The sequence below is a fragment of the Sminthopsis crassicaudata genome, chromosome 2, assembly GCF_048593235.1.
Source record: "Sminthopsis crassicaudata isolate SCR6 chromosome 2, ASM4859323v1, whole genome shotgun sequence".
NCBI lineage: Eukaryota > Metazoa > Chordata > Mammalia > Dasyuromorphia > Dasyuridae > Sminthopsis > Sminthopsis crassicaudata.
Window position 1 is genome coordinate 274,416,950 of NC_133618.1, and position 23,242 is coordinate 274,440,191.

Below are 23,242 nucleotides of genomic sequence, written 5' to 3' on the forward strand. Positions count from 1 at the left end.
CCTTCTCTGATGAAAATAGCATAGAGAGCTCTCTTTCATTTGAATTCCAAGGCACTTACTGCCTACAGCAGAGCTTCTTAAACTTTCTCCAATCAAGACTCCTATCTGAGAAATTTTTAAGTGACCTTGGGTATATAGGTAGATAAAATAGGTATACAAATCAAACATTTACTGATAATAAATCATAATTTTACAATTCAGTTGTAACCCCTTATGGGATCACAATTCACGGTGGGTGGAACACCTGATGCCTGACTTATATTGGCAGCTGTATTTGCATGTAGATGTTTCCTCCACTTTTAAACTCCTTAAAGTGCAGAACTATATGTTCTACCTCACTTCATCTGTGTCCCTAGCAGAATGGCTTGCAGAGTGGACCACCTCCCTTCCCAACTTATGTTAGCTCATGATATGGATGTTTTCGCTAAAACTAAAAACAAATATTAATAAATCCACAAAGTTCTCTCCATTAGTGGAACATCTCCATTGTAAGAAACAGTAGCTAGAAGGAGCTCCCCATTCCCTTGGCTTCCCTGGGGGAACTATTGAACTATATTTTGCAAGGAACAGGCAGTAACATTGTGTTTGTTTCTATGGTTGTTCTGGAGGGATCTTAGAGGGACAGAATGTGGGGAGAAGAGAAATCGGCTGTTTTTCTGCTTACTGTAAGAGAGGCTTTCTGTTGACTCAGCTTTACCAGTAGCTTCCTACAGCATTCCTACCACTCTGACAAGCTTTCTGGTTATTTATTTGCAACATTTTAGGGAATGATGGAGCAGAAGAAGGAAGAAATGGCAAACAAAAAGATTGGATCAAACCTTTAGAACAGTGGTCCTCAAACTTTTTTAATAGGGGTCTGTTCATTGTCCCTCAGACTGTTGAAGGGATGGACTATAGTAAAAACAAAAACTCACACTCTGTCTCCTCCCTTCAGCTCATTTGCCATAACCTGGTGGGCCACATAAACATCCTCAGCGGGCCACATCTGGCTCACGGGCCGTAGTTTGAGAACCCCTGCTTTAGAATCTGTTAAATGTGGTCTGGCATTTCAGTAAGTTTCTTTTAAAAACTTATTTATATTGATGCCTTTGTTTGTACATCACATCCATTTCTGGATAGATCCCTCTCTACCCCTCTACAGGAAGCCATTTCTAGTAACCAAGATTAAAAGAGAAAGGGAAACAACAGCAGTTAAGCAAAATCACTTTAGATATCAAACCCATTTGACAGTCCATGCAATATTCCACATTTAGAGTCTCCTTATATCTGTGATAGAGTTAAGCAACTTTCCTTGTGCCCAAGTAGATGCAAAATAAAACGACCAAATAAACTTTGCTTTATTTTGAAGTGGGCATCTATAATCTCACCTAAACTGTCTAAAGGTCCATGCCATGGAAGCCTAACAGGGTGGCAAGACTAAACAATAAAAATTAATAATAATGCTAATTAATATTTATATAGCACTTATAACAGCACCTGGGTGGGAGGATTATTAGCCCCATTTTGCAGCTAAGAAAACAGAGGTGCATGTGAAGTCATTTGCTCAGGGTCACTCAGCTATTTATTGTCTGAGGCTGAATTTGAACTTGATTCTTCCTGACTCTGGCTCTAGTACTCTATCCATTGTACCAGCTAGATTCCCATGATGAAGTTGTTCTTTTTTTTTTTTTTTTTAATTTATAATTTTTTTTGACAGTATATATGCATGGGTAATTTTAAAAAAACATTATCCCTTGTATTCATTTTTCCAAATTATCCCCTCCTTCCCTCTATTCCCTCCCCTAGATGACAGGCAATCCCATAGATTTTACATGTGTTACAGTATAATCTAGATACAATATATATGTGTAAATACCATTTTCTTGTTGCACATTAAGTATTAGATTCCGAAGGTATAAGTAACCTGGGTAGATAGACAGTAGTGCTAACAGTTTACATTCACTTCCCAGTGTTCCTTCTCTGGGTGTAGTTATTTCTGTCCATCATTGATCAGCTGGAAGGGAGTTGGATCTTCTTTATGTTGAAGATATCCACTTCCATCAGAATACCTCTTCATACAGCATTGAAGTGTACAGCGATCTTCTGGTTCTGCTCATTTCACTCAGCATCAGTTGATGTAAGTCTCTCCAGGCCTCTCTGTAATCCTCCTGCTGGTCATTTCTTACAGAGCAATAGTATTCCATAACCTTCATATACCATAATTTACCCAACCATTCTCCAATTGATGGACATCCATTCATCTTCCAGTTTCTAGCCACTACAAAAAGAGCTGCCACAAACATTTTGGCACACACAGGTCTCTTTCCCTTCTTTAGTATTTCTTTGGGATATAAGCCCAGTAGTAGTACTGCTGGGTCAAAGGGTATGCACAGTTTGATAACTTTTGGGCATAGTTCCAAATTGCTCTCCAGAATGGCTGGATTCTTTCACAACTCCACCAACAATGAATCAGTGTCCCAGTTTTCCCACATCCCCTCCCAACATTCATCATTATTTGTTCCTGTCATCTTAGCCAATCTGACAGATGTGTAGTGTGTATCTCAGAGTTGTCTTAATTTGCATTTCTCTGATCAGTAGTGATTTGGAACACTCTTTCATATGAGTAGATATAATTTCAATTTCATCGGAAGTTGTTCTTTCTAGGCACGGGGAGAAGCAAGTACTTTTTTTCTTTTTTAGGCTAAAATGTCACAATCTGGAAATATTTTTGTAAAATAATAGAATTTTCTTGCTGAAATTAGGTTTTTAAGGTTAGCTAGTTCAATCTTTCATTCCATGTAGGAATGCCCTCTATAGCAATCTTAACAAATGGTCATCCAACCCCAATTTCCAGTGAGTTCCAATTTTCTAATTAGTAAAATAGGACAGTTAAGGTACCTCAGTGGATACAGTGCAGGGCCTAGAGTCAGGAAAACTCATCTTCCTGAGTTCAAATGTGACCTCAGACACTTACTAGCTGTGTGACTTGTGACCAAGTCATTTAATCTTGCTTCTCTCGGTTTCCTCATTACTAAAAAGAGTTAGAAAAGGAAATGGCAACTTCTCTGGCATCTTTGCCAAAAAACCCCTAAAGAGTATCTTGATGAGCTGAACACAATTGAAACTACTGAACAACAACAAAAATAGGGATAATAATTTCCACTTCTTATTTCACAGGATAATTATACTGAAAGCACTTTTGTAAACTGAAGAGTACCTGTAAATGTGAGCTGTTATTATTATTACTGTTCAGCATACTATCCTTTTTTTTTCCATATCTAATAGTTTTTACTTACCAGAATTTGCATGGGTAATTTTACAACATTGACAATTGCCAAACCATTTGTTCCAATTTTTCCCCTCCTTCCCCCGCCACAGATGGCAGGTTGACCAATACATGTTAAATATGTTAGAGTATAAATTAAATACAATATATGCAGCATACTATTCTTTTATTCACTAAGTGAAACAATGGATTTAAAGTATTTTCTAAACCTTAAAAAGCTATATAAATGCTAGCTCTTATTATTGTTATTATCATAAATACATTCCAAGATTTAGAGCTTGTAGTCATCTAAAATTCCTCTTTTTCATATAAGCTGCTAGCAAGCTACATCTTCTTTATCTTATATTGTTGCAGTTATTTTTAATTTGATTATAAGACTAAAGTCATTCCTATTAAATTTCCTCTTGTTTAACTTAAACCTATTACTGTTACCTGACAAGATCTTGATTTTGTCATTCCATATATTAGCTATCTTTCCCCATTTTGTGTCTTTTACAAAGGTCTTCATCCAAATAATCAATTAAAATATGGGGCAAGGCAGGACCAAGGACAAAATTCTGCAGCATAACACTGGAAGCCTGATTTCAATTTGACGATAAACAGTTTTCCAAGGTGCAATGGATAGGAAGACATAAATTCTACTTCAGACACTTAATAGTTGTATGACTGGGCAAATCATTTCACCTTTACCTCAGTTTCCTTATCTGTAAAATGGGGATAGTAATCCTTATGGTTGTTGTGAGTGCTATATACATATTATTTATTATTGTTATAATTGTTTAGTCTTGTACTTGAGCAGCTAGGTGGTACAGTGGCTAGAGTATCAGCTCTGAAGTCAGAAGGATCTGTTTAAATCTGGCCTCAGACACTTACTAAGTATGTGATCCTGGACAAGTCATTTAATTCTGTTTGCCTCAGTTTTCTCATCTGTAAAATGAGTTGGAGAGGAAAATGGCAAAGCACGCCAGTATATCTGTCAAGAAATGGGGTCACAAAGAGTCAGACATAACTAACTTATTAAACAGTAAACAAAAAAGCCTTGTACTTGGACATCTACCTTGAATTCTATTTGGTTGACTGAGTGGAAGTAGTTCATTGTCAGTTGACAAAGACTTTTGCTTGGGTTATGGTAGTTCAACCAGTAACAATCTACCTATCATCTGGCTAATATCCCACCTGGTCTATAAAGACAATAATAATAATAATATTAATCACTCACATTTAGATAGCAGTTTATCATAGACTTTCCTTCACAACTAACTATAGGTGACAAAGAGATATAGTCTACAAAAACATTTATTAAACACTTAGAATGTATTGTGCTACACACTGGAAGAGAAACAAAGGAAATCCCTGTTTTCTAGAAGGTTTCAAAGCTTAATTATAATAACAATGATAATAATATTTGTATAGCACTTTAAGGTTTACAAAATACTTTACAATTATCTCATTTTATCGGCATACCCATGAGAGATAAGTACTATCATTTCCTCCATTTTTACAGAGAAGGAAACTGAGGTAGACAAAAAGTAAATGATTCATCTAGGATAATACAGATAATAAATATCTGAGGCTGCATTTGAACTGAGTTCTTTCTGTTCTAGGACCAGCACTCTGTCTTCTGCACCACCTACTTGCCTCTAACGGACTGTCTCATTATCCATCCAAACTTTCTCCATCTTCATTTCATGAGAGAATTTCTTTTTTTTTCTTTATGAGAGAATTTCTTAAAAGCTTTCCTGAAATCTATTTTGTCTATCTATTATGTCTATACAATTTTTCTGATCTACCAGTCTGATACCTCTATTTTAAAAATCCCAATAAAGTTAATCTGGCATGATTTGTTCTTAATGAATCCATGATGACTCTTAGTGATTACCCCTTCTGGGTACTCAAAAGTCATTCTTCTTATTAATCTGTTTTAGAAATTTGCTAAGAGTCAGTATTAAGCTAATCGATCTATGGTTTCTGTAATATAACTTCCTCCTTCTTTTTTGAAAATTGGGATAGCTTATCTCGTCTTCCACCATGTTTTTCATCATCCTCAGTTTAGAAAAGACAGGTCAACAATAAAATCTATAGATTATTTTAATTAAAGGGCACTTGAAATGGGGTTCTCTCCTAATCTATCTTGAACTTCAAAATTACCTTTAATTATGCTTATTCTAACCATACCAGTTTAAAGATTCTTTCCCTTCATAATAACATGCATTTATATAGCATCTTAAAGTTTGTAAAGTACATTACAAATATTACTTCATTTTATTCTCGTAAAATCCTAGGGAGATAGATACTATATTATTTCTATTTTATAAAGGGGAAAACTAAGGGAGAGGTTAAATTATTTGCATAACTGCAAAGCTAGCAAATGTCTTAGGCTGAATTTGAACTCAGGTCTTCCTCACTTGAGGTCTAGTTCTCTCACTACAGTGCTAAGAGAAGAATAGATGGGAATAAAAATAGAAAATGGAGATGTCCTTTCTCCCTCAAAGCAACAGGGCAAGTCTTTCTTTTTCATCTTTTTGTCCTGAATACACTTTAAATGCCCTTTTTTGATTTTAGCATTTTTATTTTGCAAGCACCTCATCATTCTGGCCTTTAACCCTATTCTTATAGAATTGTTCCACAAATTCATATTTTGCTTTGATTGCAGATCTTTCAGAATATAAGCTTTTTTTTTTTTTTTTTTTTTTTTTAGTAGGGATTGCTTCATTCCTTTGTAATTATAGCACCTATATAGCTTATAGCACCTAGCACAATCCTTAGTACATAGTTGGTGCTTAATAAATACTTTTTGACTAATTGATTCCATCTTTTGCATAAATAATTTCAAAATTTGATCTTACTGAAGGGTTCCCTGTTTTTTTTAATTTAATTTTACATATTTATTAAATACATGTTTATTAACTTTTAAAATACATATTTCTTGATGAATCATGTTGGGAGAGAAAAATCAGAACAAAAGGGAAAAAGAGAAAAAAAAAACAGAAAAAAGAAGTGAACATGGTATGTTGATTTACATTCAATCTCTATAGTCCTTTTTCTGGATGCAGATGATGTTTTCTATCCAAAGTTTATTGGGATTCCTTGTTCTACCAGATGGATTTACTAGATTCCTTTTACTTAGCTATTTTTCCTCAAAGGTATTATTTGATATAACCCAGAACAAATCCTGCTTTTTAAGACCTCCTATAGGTTTTGGATCACCTTCCATTTTAGATTCTGAGGCCATCAAACTTAGCATCTGTCTGAATTTCTGAAATTTGTTTTTATGAAAAGATCAAATGAAAGGATGAGGAGGTAAGTAGTACCACCAAATTCAGATAGGTCACCTCCCACATTCATCCCCACTTATCATTTCCAAAGTTTTTCCTGGGATATTCTATTATTCTAATAAACTAACTCACACATATCAGCAATTTAAAACTATTTATAGCAAATTCAAACTACCTTTCTAGTTTTACTTTATACTACTTTCCTTTATATTTTTGGCATTTCAGCCATATTCTACAATTTCATTTTCCCCTTTCTTTCTTATGTGTACTTGAAGAGGTCATTTCCCATGCTGAAATGATGCTTTCTACATTTCTGTGCACTGGACTGCTGACTGAATACTGACTCCCTTAATTTTTTAATGCACTTAAGTCACAGAGAAGGTATCAACCTGCCTTGATAGAGGGAGTTTCCTAACTTAGGTGGGTGTTCCCTATATCAATGAAATCACAGATCATTGTCCTTATTCAAAGCACTCCAGATACAAAGAAGGTTCTTAATAGTTGCTGAATTGAATTAGCTTTATTTACATCAGTGTTCAGTTCTAATGACCTCAAAAGCCATAATTAAAATGTATGCTATGAAACTATCGAATCATTTCTTAGCTATCCAAAGTGAAACATCTCAAACTTTGGCCAAGAATTTCAGTTTTATTGGGGTTTTTTTCCCCCCTGGGTAATTTAATCACTTTGTTAATAAGGCCAGTAGGTTATTATTAATAAAAGGATGGTCATTTGATCATTTCTCTTAGATCAAAGGTGATCATAGTGATGAGTCCCAGTTTAGATGCCCTATGGTTTATAGGTGGTCAGTGGGTCAGAGAGTAATCCTTGAATAGAGAAATTATCTCTACTCAGACTATCCCCACCTATACCAATCCACTTCTAGCCTTGGACTTTCTAGACAAAAGGATCTGTCTGCACTTATGCTTGAATAGAACATAATGAGCTTTTCCATTCTATATTATATGTTTTCCATGTAGGTTATGGATATCCACATGGGTCAGTCGAGATACGACTTCCAAGGAGATATGAATAGATAGGATATCTCTAATCTCTTCTACCCTCCCTTCTCCATAAGAGAAACAGGAGATTGGCAAGGCTGGGTGGGATCTGACCAAGAAGAGGCGAGTCAATGCAATCTCATTATCAGTGATGTCCTTCAATAAAAGGTTTTTAAGAGGTGAAGGGCTTAACTGGCTGAGTGCCTCCTTTTCCTTTCTCCTTTGAACAGGCCCAGGTTGTTCAAAGAGCAGGGACCCCTGGAGAAGGTATCTGCAGCAAGAGATTACCTCTTCTGGTAGTGAAACCTATGATCTCTTCTATGAAACCAATGGAATCACATTTATAAATGCATGAAATAAAATACATAGGCTATACTTTCTCTTCTATCAGGAATTAAAGTTTATCTTGTGGAAGGGAGGGTGGAAAAGATTAAAGAAATCTATTCATATTTCCTTGGAAGTCATATCTAGACAGACCCATGTGATATCCATGGAAAACATACATATACAAATGTGTACTTTACACAAAATAATTTTAAGAGTTAGAGTGCTAATAACTGGAGAGATGAGAAAAGATCTCATGTTGGAGGTGACGCCTAAACTGTAATTTAAAAGAAGCTAGGGATTCTACAAGATAGAAGTAATGAGGGTTAGGGATCTGGATGAAGCAGGCTGGATGAAGAGAAACTTGAGACAGGGATACTCATTGGAAGGTTACGGCAATATGCCAGACCACTAATTTTTTCTCTATGAAAGTTTCTCATAAATATAATCACAATGAACCACACAGATACCCCACAACTATGTGGATCATTAGAACTTAAACTATCTTTCTCAGGAAATGCCTTCTGCTTTGATGTGTTCTGGTCTGAAGATTATCCTGGGCCTGAAAGATATGCTAAGACACTACAAGCTATGGAAGGTCTGAGGAAGATTATAAAGACCGGAGGGCCAGTGACTAGAATGGTTGTATGTATGTCATCTGAGAAACAGCCCAGAGAAGTTCAGAAAAATTGATCAACAGTTTGGCCTAAGGGTGGTGAGTTTTTAGCCTCATTAACCTCAAGGATTACACTACATTGTGCAGAGGTTGCAATCAATTCTGGTTCAATGCCTTCTTGTCACTACACTCTCAATTTTGTTCCTCCCCTCATCCCAAACAATTGAGAATAAACTGAGAATTCTGATATGAAATGTACTTTCTTTACCTGGTGTAAAGCCAGCAACATTATCTCTCAACTCAATCAAGATTAAGAAATGCTAGGCAATGGAGGCTCACACCTATAATTTCACTACTAGGGAGGCTCAGGCTGGAGGATCTCATCAACTTGAAAATTTTGAGCTAAATCAATGAGGTGTTTGGAATTAATTCAGTGAACCCTTGGGAAGAGGGTTTCTAAGGAATGGGGAAGCAGCCCAGGCTGGAGATCAAAGGTCTTGTGCTAATCTGAGAGAGTCAGGTTCTATGAATGGTTCCTTCACTTCAAGCCTGGGCTTGAATAAGTACCTACTTATTAGGTACTTATTATGTACTGGGTACTCTAACATACAAAGTTCCTGTCTGTCCTCAAGGAGCTTAAATTCTACTGAGCCAAGAAAAGATAAGGAATCTACAAACCAGGGGTTTCCAACCAAGAAATTAAGCCATATTATTAGATTTTGAAGTTTTTCCTGGTAGAGCTCTAAGTAGGCTGGTACCCTGTAAGGCTGAGAAGTCAGTCAAGAGAAATACAGGATAGAATCCAGGAGTCATTTGTTCAACTTGCTCACCTATAGGTGCTTAAATCCAGACATTTCTCTTCATTTTTATAGAAACAATAATCACATTACACAGAGTTTTTCATGGAGATTCCTCATTTCCTTAGATTTAAATTATAAACTAGTTCCCAGATTGTCTTTCAAGGCTATATATTGGAATTTTATAAGTATACCCATTATGATAGCCCGAGAGTTCATTTTACTTTTAGAAAACAAATGTCTTTCACAGGAGGAAACACTTTTAATCAATCAGCCACTTCAAGTATCAGTATTATCAATCAATCTAAGGTTAAATATTATTATCCCCCTTAGCCATTCACTAAACTAAGCAAGAAGAAAGAAACTAGATGAATTCCATTTCCACTGAAATGAAAGTAAGGAGGAACTCAAGTTAGGCATAAATAAGAATCCTTGATTTTAAGAGGCGAAGGGCTTAACTGGCTGAGTGCCTCCTTTTCCTTTCTTCTTTGAACAGGCCCAGGTTGTTCAAAGAGCAGGGACCCTAGAGAGGGTATCTGCAAATGTGAGGGGTTTTACCTTTCTGTATCCTAGCCTCCTCTGGCAGTGAAACCTATGATCTCTTCTATGAAGTCAATGGGATCACATTTATAAATGCATAAAATAAAATACAAAGGATATACAAAACAACTGTAATGAAATACACTTATCTGTCTATCTATTTATTAAAAAGTTCATAGACTCCAGTTTAATTAGTCTTGTATTCAGCCTCACCTAGTTATTTCCTCTCTCAGTGCAGCTGGGTCTGCAGGGTAAAACTTCACTCGGAAACACATGGTGAATGGAGGCTGGGCTGCAAAAAAAGCAGGTGACCATCAGGAATGACAACTCAGAAAATGAATGTGTCCCCTATCCATGATACACAAACCATTACTCTATTAGGAAAAAAAAATCCAGGCTTTTAGAGCTAGCTTACACACAGACAACAGATGTACACTTTAAGTCCGTGTTGAATGTGCAGGGAAACCACCCCAGCCTGCCTTTCACAAATGAATGGCAATGCCAGCTTCACAAGAAAGAATACTTACATCTCAACTGCTTCACCACAGACTTTGTAAACTCCAACCAGTGCTGAAATGGAGAAGACAGAACGAGATAATTGTCATGAGGAGTGGCAAGTACAAACTGCTCTGAGCACTTTAAATAGAGAGTAACAATTATCATAAAGGCTGGGACATGAAGGTTTAGAAATAAAGGGATGACAGGAAGTAGGAACCAGCTATGTAAGAGAATGGCTCTCTTTCTTTCCATACATAATACATATTATATATATGAATATGTATATATATATACATATATATTTATACAATGTCTATATGTACATATGCATATCTATGTGTATATATGTAGTAACGCACATTACCCTATATGTGGATTTAGAGAGTATATATATATATAGACACACACATGTGTGTGTATACATATATGCATATGTATCTATCTCTGTGTCTCTGTCTCTCCTTTTCCCTCTCTGTGTCTCTTTCTCTCTGTGTTTCTTTCTCTGTCTCTGTCTCTCTCTCTTTCTTTCTATATTCACAGCAGCTAGGTGATGCAGTGACTTTGAGACACAAAGATTTGAGTTCAAATTTGGCCTCAGATACTCAGTCTGCCTCAGTTTCCTCATTTATAAAATGAGCTGGAGAAGAAAATGGAAAGCCACTCCAATAGTATTTTCATCAAGAAAACCCCCAAATTTGATCATGAAGAGTCCCATGACTGAACAACTAAGCAGGATCAGGTAGCTGGTGAGTAGCAACCCTGGTGGGGTCACAAAGAGTTAGACATGACCAAAAAAATAACTAAACAACAGCTACACATATATGTATATACACACACACACACACACACACACACACACACACACACACACACAAACTCAATGTTTGGGCTTATCTATAAATGTGAACACATTAAAACTCAAATCAGCAGCCTTCCAAAAGTAATGTGTCAATGTTCTAACCTGTTTTTGTGGCAAGCCTGTGTATGTGTGTGTGTGTCCATACCAGCCCTCAAGGGGATGAGAGCAGCTATTGGTAACAGCTCCTGAATGTGCTGACAGGAGTATTATATTTTTTAAAAAAGCCTTTCATTTTTATAGATAATTTTTGTTTTTATATCACCTTCATTTCTGAGAATATCCCTTACCCCTCCCCTATCTAGTGAGCCAGTCCTTGGAATAAAGAATAAAGAAAAGAGATTAAAAAGGACATTTTAGTTAAATTATCCTTTGCTTTCCTAGTTTGTTTATAGTGTCATCCTTTATGCCCAAATCATGTACCCATTTTGATCTTATTTTGGTATGGGATGTGAGGAAAAGGATATTTTAACAAAAGCTAACCAACACATTAACCGAGCACTCTATGAGGCGGTGGGAAGAGCCTTAGTGATGGGACCTGAGCAGTGCCTTGCCTGTGCTGCCTCTAGCACCAAAGTCACAGACTGCTGCCCCAGAATAATCTGCGGATGCTGCCATTCCAGGAATCGACACACTTGGACTCTTACAAATACATATAGAGCCTGGAACCTCCAGAAAAGTGAATTTACTTCATCTGGATTGATAGAGTAGGAGTTGCCAGTATCAACAGTAGAACTATCAGCCCCAATCTTTCAGCATTGCTTTGCTTAGAAAGGAGGAAACAGGTTATTTTATAAATGTTTCCCATCACCAGCTCTATAGTCCAGAGGGCACCCCATAAACATCCATTATTCATGCTGTCCTTCTGTACAGCATTAATGCTAATTAATTAGTGCCCATACCAATTTACCAAGATTTCTGAGCTCTACACAAAAAGTCTTGACCACAGCAGTTCAAATTGTAACCTTGACTTCTAAGTGGCAGACTTTGGAAGCCCTTAAAGGGAGAATGTGTCCCGTCCCCGCCTGCTCCCCAAGCCTGATCTAGTATAACATTCTGGCTGAAGCCTTGGACTGGCTGGAAGGCATATACTGGACTCGGCTTCCCACATGTCTCCTTTGTGGGCTTGGGTCATGCAGCTAATGGACCCACTAAGAGCCGGCTCTGCTGTCAGCTCTACATGGATAATCTGGACTGACATCTTGCTCTCTTGTTTCCACTGAACCGAGTTCCCGTGAGGCAAGCAACTTATTATAGCAGTTCAATGTGGTTAAGAGGTCCCTCTCACATTACACAGCCCACTGCTGCTCTGGCTTCACAGAGGAAGCCAAGCTGTAAGATTTAATTGCATGGAAACAACTGGAATTCAATACTAAGAAGTATGACAGCTCTTCAAGGTGTGGAAGGAAAGAGCAGAGAAATCTGGATGTTATGGGAGTTTTGGCTACTCCCAGGTCAGAGGAACAGAATGGCAAACAAAGACTGGGAAGCAAAACTATTTCAGACCAATAGATACATGGACAGTAGCTGCCATGGAGGTATATCCAAATACACAAAGAAAAAGTCAAACAGGTAGAGGAATGACTGAAAAGCTTTATCAGCAAAGAGCTAATACAAATGTACAACAAAAAATATTATTAACTGGGGCAAAGCGATTTAGAAGCCCTGTTATGAACTTTGTGGAGAGAGGACTTAACCTAGAAGAAAATGAGAATCATGGAGAGAGGGAGAGGTGGATAAAAAAAAAAAAAAAGAGGTAAATACTAAACATCTAGGCCAACAGTGTTTTTATTTTTTATTTTATTTAATATTTTTTATTTTCTACAGTTACATATAAAACAATTTTTATAAGTATTTTTAAAACTTTGAGTTCCAGATTCTCTCCCTTCTTCCCCACCCCTATTCCCTTTAAGAAGGCACATTTTTATGCAAAACATTTCCATAAAAGTCATCCAATAGTCTTTTTAAAGACTAGATGAATATATTTGTTCAATATCTGAAAGAGAATAGAATGAAGATGAAACACATCACTGCTTTCCGGTAGGAATGGACAGAAGGAAACAAGCATCATTTATTAAGACCTACTATTTACCAGTGCTTTAGAAATATTTTTTCATTTCATTCTCATAACAACTCTGTCAGGTTGGTGCTACTATGATCCCTATTTTACAGAAGAAGAAACTGAGGCAGGCAGCGATTAAGTAATTTGCTCACAAATCTAGTGGTTGTCTAATTCCAGGCCTAGTGTACTATCTACCATATCTCCTAATTGTCAGAGAATTGATGGACTTAAAATGAAGAACAAGACATACAGTTTTGGACATGGAAATGCAGGAACTTGTTTTGCTGGATTATGCATATTTAGCATGAAATCTTAAATTTTTTAAACTGTTTAACATTCGGTAGGAGTTGCAGAGGAGAGCTAATAAATATTTGCATAAATAAAATTCTTTTAAAGAAAAGAATGGAAACCACTAACATCGCTTTTTCAGAGTTGTTTGGTTGCATCTTAGTACTAGTATCATTAAATTATTCTGATAATATGAGATTGAAGAGAGAAATACAGTTTTGGACATGGAAATGCAGGAACTTGTTTTGCTGGATTATGCATATTTAGCATGAAATCTTAAATTTTTTAAACTGTTTAACATTCGGTAGGAGTTGCAGAGGACAGCTAATAAATATTTGCATAAATAAAATTCTTTTAAAGAAAAGAATGGAAACCACTAACATCGCTTTTTCAGAGTTGTTTGGTTGCATCTTAGTACTAGTATCATTAAATTATTCTGATAATATGAGATTGAAGAGAGAAATAAAGATTAAGGTGCATGTAATCAAGATCTATATTCCCAGAGTGAGGCATCATGGATTGCTAGGAAAAGCACTGGATTTGAAGTCAGAGGTCCTGGGTTTGAATCTTGACTTTGAAATTTACCTTTAGTAGTTGTGTGGAAAAAAAGGATCACAGACCTAGAGTTAGAAGAACCTGGTCCAATTCCCTCATTTCATAGATGAGGTCCAGGGAAGTTAAAGATCACACAGAGAATCAGTATCAAAGGGAAGATTTGAACTCGGGTCTTTTGGCACCTACTTTCCCCCCATTAATGGATAAATCTCTGGGCCTCAATTTCCTCATCTATAAAATGAAGAAAATTTCTCAAAACTCAGTGATCTCTAAGTACATTCCAAATCTACAATAACCTTTTGAGTTGGCTGCTGTTATGATTCCCATTTTAAAGAGAATAGAAGAGACTGAGATTTTTCCCATAGTTACCTAGCTAGTTAGCATCAGAGACAGGAGTTGAACTTGTCTTTCTGATGCTAAATCCAGCATTCTATCTATTTACATAATCTGATTTCCCCTTTCCAGTCTTAATCCCATCACTGTGATCTTTGGATCTTTCTGTCCTGGTTTCAACCCAACTGAAAAGCTATGGAAGATATGGACATTTTGCCTTTAAATCTCCATATATCACTTCAGTTAATGTTGCTTAGGAAACATAAAAATCTGAGGGCAGCTGTTCTTAGTTCCTTCTGAAAGAGTGGTATTTCAGATGGATTTTTCTTAATTGGGTAGGGATTATGATTGAGAGGATTCTAATTGTTGCAAGAAACATAAAATAAGATTTCTGAACAAGTGTACCAATGAGCCAAGATGCTCAATTTGTTCCACACTTCAACACAAAAATGACATGCACTAGTACAGACAGCTTTTTAAAATGAAAAGTCATTTGTCAAGACATTTTCAAGAACGTCTTGATCATCTTCATCATCATTAAGAACAGACATGGACTGAGCTCCCATAAAGCATGAGAACATGAAGCTCTGACAAAAGACAGAAAATGGCTTCAGTAGCACGTTCCAATCCTAAGGAAGGATATGTCAGGATAATAAATGAGATCTGTTCAGGGTGATGGTCAAAGTGCCATCTCATCTAAATAGCTGAACATCCTCAATATTATTGCTGAGCTGATATATTTTTAAGGCCAGGAAGAATGAAGTATATTAATAAAATATGGGTTGTGAATTCTGAGAGGGGGAGGGTCTGGGATGGAAGGAAAATGAAGGAGGTTTATACAATCCTTTTATTCCTTTCTAAATTTGGTTCCTTCGAATGAAAAAATGCTGAATGTGATCTGTAGCAGAATCTGTTTGCAGCTGAGGACACCAAAGAACAAAATATTTCTTGACTCAAGTAAATGTTTTTGCTCATAGGTCTCCCTGCCCCACATCTGGGCCCGTGGGAGAACTACCCCTAAGAGTTATAACCCACCATACAACATTTGCAATCACAGCTCCCACTAGGTTTAACCTTTGAAAGGCAGAAAGAGCTCTAAATGAAGGCAGATGTTGAAATCAGTAAACAACATGTAAATTGTCAATACTGAAAGAGAAATCCTAGACTTCAGGGCAAGATTTTACTATCAAAGAATAATTAATTTCAACTGGATTCAATAAGTATTTGAGTGCCTACTATGGTGTAAGACATTGTGTATTGCATAGGTAACACATTTCCCCTTATCCAAAAACATATCTAGCAGTTGGTTTATTTGAATTTATTGGACAAAAGGAGAGAGAGAGAGAAAGAGAGAGAGAAGCAGGCAGAGGTAGACAGAGACAGAGACAGAGAGACAAAGAAAAAAGAGACAGAAAGGAGAAAGAGATAAGACCACAATGCAGTCTCAATAGATGTTTAAAGCCCCATCCAATAATTCTGAGAGAGGAATCAGATTAAAATATAATTGGAAAATATTCAACAAAATAAATAAAAATATAAGATTATATAGATAATGTTAATATTGGTTCTCTAAGTCAGTTTTTGAAGTTAGCTAGTTGGCTTGGTGGAGGGTTGAGTCTGGAATGAAGAAGATCTGATTTCAGATACTTGCTAGCTGCCCTGGGCAAGTTACTTTATCCTCTTTGCTTCAGTTTCCTCTTCTGTAAAATGAGCTGGCAAAGGAAATGGCTAACCACTCTAGTATCTTTGCTAAGACAATCTCAAGTAGGGTCTCAAAGTCTCAGACTGAACACCAATCAACAATAGCACATGGAGAATTTAGTGGCTACAATTTTCTTATGTGTTTGATATCACTAAAGTGATTCAACCCTGCTTCAAGATGAGAATACTGGTCCTAAAAAGACACTAGGTAGTTGTGTGAGCAATGGGCAGATTCCTTTATCCTTTGAGATCTCCTCTGATGTAACAGACATATGGGGAAGGAAGGGAACTGGATGCAGTTCCCATCTAAGCTTCAGAGCTAACAGAGGATGGAAAAAAGCTGAAGGATGGGAAATTTAAAAGAGGCATCTGGGGAAAGTGATATACAAGCCAGATGGTATGAACTTTGGGGGAATTGAAGGGGGCTGGAGAAAAACTAGCAATCAGCAAGAAACCATACTTCCCATCCACTCTCCAGCTGTTTTCATGAGAACTTTAATAGTTCACTTAGGCACTCTGTGAGCTGGAGCAAACCCAAGGGAAAAGGAGGTTAGATAAAAGGTGGGGAGCAGAAGGAGAAGCAAGAAGCTTGCCAAGAACAGTCATCTGCAGCTGTAGCAGTGAACAAAGCAGGAAGTGAAGTGGAGAACACTGAGGAGAAGCAGAGCTATCTAGAAGCTATAGCTATAGCAGGATCTAGCTAGCACCTCTAAGTACCCTATCCAGCTGAAGGTTTATAGGAATGGTAGCAGTAATGGCAGGGGGAGGCTTGAATACTAGCACCTGAACAGTATTGCTGAGTTCCTAGGTTTGGGATTGTCTGCACACAAAGAAGGGTTTGACTGCTTTGTTTGGGAAAAATTTAGTATGTTCAGCTTCATTCCTCTCTAATAATATGATTAAAGTACTATATTCAAAATGCTGCTTTTGTGAGTAATCTTCATTGAAATGTAAGAAAGATAGATGAGGGGATGAAAAGTTGTACTTTCCTCCAGTGCTTAAGAGTCTTTCAAACTAAAAATCTGGTTGGATAAATTCACATTATGCCCCTTAAGACCAAGGCGTTTTAATCTGGAGTTGAGATATTTCCAGGGTCCATGAAATTGGGTGGGAAAAAATTAAATGCATTTTATTGTATGCATCCAAAAACATAATTCTGAAAAGGGTCCCTAGACTTCACCAGATTGCCAACCACCTGCACTTTTTGGTGGTTAAGATTAGGGGATTGGATTAGTTGATTTTGAAGATCCTTTCCACCTTTCAAAATTCTATGATTCTAAGAGATAATGTTCTACTGGAAAGATAAGCACTATTGGATCCTGATTCTTGGGGTTAAAGTCTAGATACTAGTAAGAGAATGATCATTTCTCTTAGCTCCTATTATTCTTTAAATTCAGACTTACCCTCTGCTTATCTGGGTCCACAAACCGGATTCCAAAATAGTCTTTTTCAAGCAAGTTCAAGTGGTGGCAAAGAAGGTCAAACAGGTACTGGCCTTTGGCATCTCTCTGCAAAGAAAGGACATGTCATTGAGAGATGATTGGACACTTTCAACACAACCCCAGATTGATCTTGCCAGCTCCGTTCATTTCAATACTTTAATTCAACAACATTTGCTAAGTACTACTATGCAAAGAAGAGTGCTAGGAGGTAAGAATATAAAGAAGGTAAATTACATTTGTCCCTACCCTTAAAGAATTTGATACTTAAGAGTTGGATGAAGCATAAGAGATAAGACATAACATAAGACATCAATCTATGTTCATGTCCCCAGCTGCCAGTAAATCTTAGTTCATTTAGTTCAATGTCCTTTTTTGATGTCATACCAGTCCATATCTAACAGTGCTCAGGTTAATATACCTAATTTCCTTTGTCCTACATTAGAGAGTAAGGGTAGAGAATTATCCTGATGGAGTGACATAGAACCTTTAGAAAAGTATGTATAGTAAGATTTAGGCTGATAGAGAGTAGAGGCTAAGGGAAGGACACTTACAGGAGTGGGTAGAATAAGAGGTTTAAGGAGAGAAGATAAGATAACAAGGATAGGGTAAAAAGAGAAGCTGAAAAGGATAATAGCGAGTAAAAATAAGATGGAGGGAAATTCACAAATAGTAATTATTACTTTGAATGTGAATGGGACAAACTCACTCATAAAACTGAAAAAGAACTTATAAACAGAAGTATGTATAGAATGATTTTACATATATGTGTAAATGTGTTATTATATATATATGTAAATACACACACAAATATATATTTGTGCCTAATGATAGCCATCTCTGAGGGGGAGGGCAATAAATCTACACAACAACTTTATTATATATTTAAAAGGAATAACAAGTTGTACAGAATAGATCTGCAGTTTTATTATATACTATGTTATGGAAATAACATAGTTATGGAAAAACATAGTTTTATTCATAAATTAAAAATAAAGAAATGAAAAAATAGAAATGGAAGTTATATGACTCAAACCATTATTGTGCTAATGACTTTCAGCTCACTTCAAATGCTACATCCTACATGAAGGCTTTTTTCATTCCTATACTACAAATGCTTCCCTCACTCCCAATTAACTTTGTATTTATGGGTACATGTTGCTTTCCCTAGTACAAACATAAACTCCTTAAGTGCAGGGAATGTTTCATTTTTGTCTGCATTAAAATGCAATTGAGAAATATTTAACAAAATCAATAAAGAAAATAAAACAAATAATATTACATTTAAAAACTACACCCCTTAGAGGTCCTTTGTAGTCCCCATTTCTATTTGAATTTGATATCAGTAGCCTAGAGAAAAGAGAGTTTTTGGAAAGGTCAAGAATGACTTTTCCAGGAATATCTAACTAATATATATAAAAGGATCAATCTTGAACTCATGTCTTCCTGGATCATAGCCAAGCTTGGAATTGATGATACCACTGCAATATATTATACAAAATATATTCAAATAAATACCAGTTAATTGAGGAAAGAGATAATTACTAGCAACTAGCTGAGGGAGATCAAGAAGGCATCATGAAGGACACAGAAGTTAAGTGCTTACTCTCAACAGCAAAATGCTTACCCTCATCTCCCTGAGGGTAATAAAATCTCAACATTTGGGAAAGACATTTTTTTTTTCTCAATAGTATTTAATTTTTCCAAATACATGTAAAGATAGTTTTCAACATTTTTGTTGAGACTGTTTTCTGAATGTTTCTGCCTCCCTCCTTTATATCCTCACTACCTAAGTGAGCAAGCAATCTGATATAAACTATTCTATTACATATTTGTCATGTTGGAAAAGAAAAATCAGAACAAAATGGAAAAAAAAAGCAGGAGAAAGAAAAAGCAAGCAAACAAACAAAGAACAGTGAAAATACTATGCTTTTATTCCCCTTCACTTCCATAGTTCCCTTTCGGATATGAATGGAATTTTCCATTCCAGGTTTACTGGAATTGTCTTGAATTACTGCATTGCTGAGAAGAGCCCAGTCAATCACAGTTGATCACCACATAATCTTGTTTCTGTGTGCAATGTTCTTTTGGTTCTGCTCACTTCACTCAGTATCAGTTCATGTAAGCCTTTTCAGGCTTTTCTGAAATCAGCCTGTTCATTATTTCTTATAGAACAATAGTATTCCATTATATTCATATACCATAACTTATTCAGAGATTCTCCAGTTAATCAGCATCCACTCAATTGGAAAAGACTTTTTGTAAGAGGAAGACTGCTTCTCTTCTCCTTCTTCTTGGAATGTGCACGCAAGGATAATTTTTGACTTGCTGCAATTAATTTTGAGAAGCTAAAGTTACTTTCTGAAATATATAAATATATATGCATTTAGAAAGAAGACTATGGAAACTGAATGTGGATTACAACATAGCATTTTTATCTTTTTTTTGTTGTTTGCTTGCTTTTTTTTTCTTTCTCATTTTTCTTGTTTGATCTGATTCTTCTTGTGCAGTATGATAAATGTAGAAATATGTATAGAAGAATTGCACATGTTTAACATATATTGGATTACTTGCTATCTAGGGGAGGGAGTAGGGGGAAGGGAAGGAAAAAAATTTGGAACATAAGATTTTGCAAGGATGAATGTTGAAAATTATCTTCCCATATATTTTGAAAATAAAAGCTATTTAAAAATGTTTCCCTTATGGAGGATGCATGAACAGAAACTTTGAATATATTCAGCATATATGACTTCTCAGAGTTCACTTATCTCAAGGAAAAAGAAAGCAAGAGTATTCCATAAACCCTGTATTTGTTGTGTTGTTACCAACATAGAACATAAGGCCTGTAATATTTAGTTGATGGTCTTCAAGAGTTATTATGATTAAAAATGTATCACCCTGGTAGCCAACCTGGTGGTAAGCCTCTTCCAACTTAACTAGGATTTACAGATGATGGACTTAGTAGGACCTATTCTGCCTTTAATATCCTGTTTGACCCTGGACAAGTTCCTTAATAATTCAATGAAAATAATAAAGTATATTGATATGTAAAATTTATAAATTATATATAATTTATACATAAAATATAAGTTACATGTAAATAATATAGTACAAAACCACCATATTCCAAAGCATTTTATAATTTTATCCTTATACCAACCCTAGGAGGTAGATGATATTATTATCCCTACTTTACAGATGAAGAAACTGAGGTAGACAAAGGCTAAGTGACTTTTCCAGAATCACACAGCTAAAAAGTAACTGAAGCCACATATGACCTTGGATCTTTCTGACTCCAGCTCCAGTATTCTATTGAACCACATAGCTGAATCTAACTCATATGTAAAATATAAAAGTTCAACTAGATGGCCTCTTGAGTCCCCTGAGGCCATGAAGCTATGATTCTAAGAGCTGTCAGAACTGATGTTCTGGCTTACCATATAATAGCCTCCCTCCTAGCTCCCAATACACATAAGTTAAACTCTCTATCTCTTTGTTCTTACTACATGATATGCTATTTCCCATTCCTTTCCACTGGCTGTCTTTCATGCTTAGAATGCATTCCCTCTTCCCCTCTGCCTTCAAGAATCTTTTTCTTCCTTCAGGATAAAAAAATTATGTACTATCTTCTAATGAATGTTTCTTGATTCTCCTAAATTCTGGTGTATAACTCCCATACCACCTTGATAAAACTTTTATATTTTGCTATTGTTGTTGAGTTTAAGTTGTGTCCAACTCTTTGTGACATTTTACAGATGAGCAACTGAGGCAAACAGGATTAAGTGATCTTCCTGGTGTCACACAGATAGAAAGTATCTGAGGCCGGATTTGAACCCATGAATATGAGTCTTTCTGATTACAAGGCCAGTGCTCTAGTCACTGTGTCACTTGTCTCCCCCAAACTCTTATATTTACTCTCTCTATATACACTTGTCTCTCTAGGCACTTATCTCCCTCCTCCAGAATGACAGTAGGAATTTTTCCATTCTCTGTATCTGTATTCTCGGTACCTCACTTCAGTAACTGACACACACAAGATATTTAATATATATTTGCTGACTGATGGTACTTCACCAACATGTCCTTTGAAAATGCAGAATCATTTATAATTCCATGAATAATGATGTAGGAAGATAGTGGTGATGATCCTGTTTTTCTTTAATATTTAAGGGAAATATCCCACAATCTAAATATTGTCAGATCTTCAGCTTATTATTCATCAACTATCTCGTGACTCTTTATGAAGTTCTCTTATGCATAACTATATTCCTTCCCATTTAGAGGCAACTAAGTAGTACAGTGGATGGAGTCAGGAAGACTCACCTTTCTGAGTACAAAACTGGCCTCAGAACCTTTCTAGTTGTGTGACCCTGGGCAAGTCACTTAATCTTATTTGCCTCAGTTTTCACATCTGTAAAATGAGCTGAAGAAGGCAACAACAAATCACCAACAACAAATCACTCCAATATCTTTGCTAAGAAAACCCCAAAAGGGGTAATGAAGAGTCAGACAAGGCCAAAACAATTGAACAACAATATTCCCACTTGCTGGAAGATCAGTGTAACAGAGAGCTATGAGAAAACTTGCTTAGTAGATTTATGGAGAAAGAGACTGCTATTTTTCTTTACTTTCTAACTCCAGAATCTCTCAAAGGTACTAGGACCTGCAAGATGAGGGCTCTTCCATGTTGCTCATTTAGTGTCATTTAAAGCTAGACAGAATAATTAAGGAAATGACAGGACAGCCAATTCACAATACTAAGTCCATCCTCTCTCCCTCAACACAGACATGCAATATGTACCTTCTGTAGCCTTGGGAAGAGGGAGGAAACACTCAGCAGAATCACAAGAGCTCAAAGCAGTGATGGATGGCAATACTGTAGCAGACTCAATTTCCTGGGAGTTCTAACTCCCTTGTCTTATTCAGCGCTAGCCTGACATTCCTTGCTTGGGACATGAGGGAGTAATTTGTACTGTATTTTCATGAGACTTTCCAAGCATTCAGTTTGATTCAATATGATCTCACAAACATTTATGTTTTTTCCCAAATATTTTATTTCCCCTCAATTATATGTAAAAGCAATTTTTTAATATTTGTAAAAAAACTTAAGTTCCAAATTCTCTCCTCTCCTTCTCTCCCTTCTCCTTCTTGAAACTGTAAGCAATTTGATATATGTACACCTAAGTAATCATGTAAAATGCATTTCCATATTGGTCATGTTCTCACAAACATTTATTAAGCAGTTAATATGCACAGGAAAGAGACTGTTTTATTTTCTGGTTTTGTATCCTCAGTGCCTAGGACAGTGTCTTGTACATTACAGGGACTTCATAAATACTTCCTGATTGATTGACTGTACTCTCCTATGTACCGGGGAGAAAACAATAGAATGAGATAGGTTCTGAGCTCTCAATCTTAGTTTAAAATAAAATAGAATTTTTGAAAATTTACTTATAGTTTATTAGAGAGAAGGTTTTGTTCTAAGTAACTGTGACATAGAGGAGAATGCAAGTGTAAAGGACTCCCAGCAAAATACTATGGGAAATCTGAGGAGGGAAAGTTTTGAAAGATGGGGCAGGGGAAAGTCAGGGAAGATTTCATGAGGGAGGTAGTACCTTCCACATTGCAAGGGTGAAGGGTGCAGTGGAATATTTGCATATAATTTTTTGGCCTTCCTTTTACAGCAGAGAAG

The 23,242-nt window shown here is 36.3% G+C and overlaps 1 protein-coding gene across 12 annotated transcripts in view; it reads right to left on the reverse strand.

Annotated features, from left to right (window-relative positions):
* FRMD5 (FERM domain containing 5) overlaps positions 1–23,242 on the reverse strand; it is a 392,157-nt gene that overhangs the window by 53,401 nt on the left and 315,514 nt on the right. For all 12 annotated transcript variants that reach the window (XM_074289482.1, XM_074289480.1, XM_074289485.1 and 9 more), the window contains 3 exons: positions 17,515–17,619; positions 10,346–10,388; positions 10,032–10,110 (listed from right to left, as the gene is read on the reverse strand). In XM_074289482.1, the coding sequence (XP_074145583.1) occupies positions 10,032–10,110; positions 10,346–10,388; positions 17,515–17,619 (227 nt within the window). The remainder of the gene's footprint in view (positions 1–10,031; positions 10,111–10,345; positions 10,389–17,514; positions 17,620–23,242) is intronic.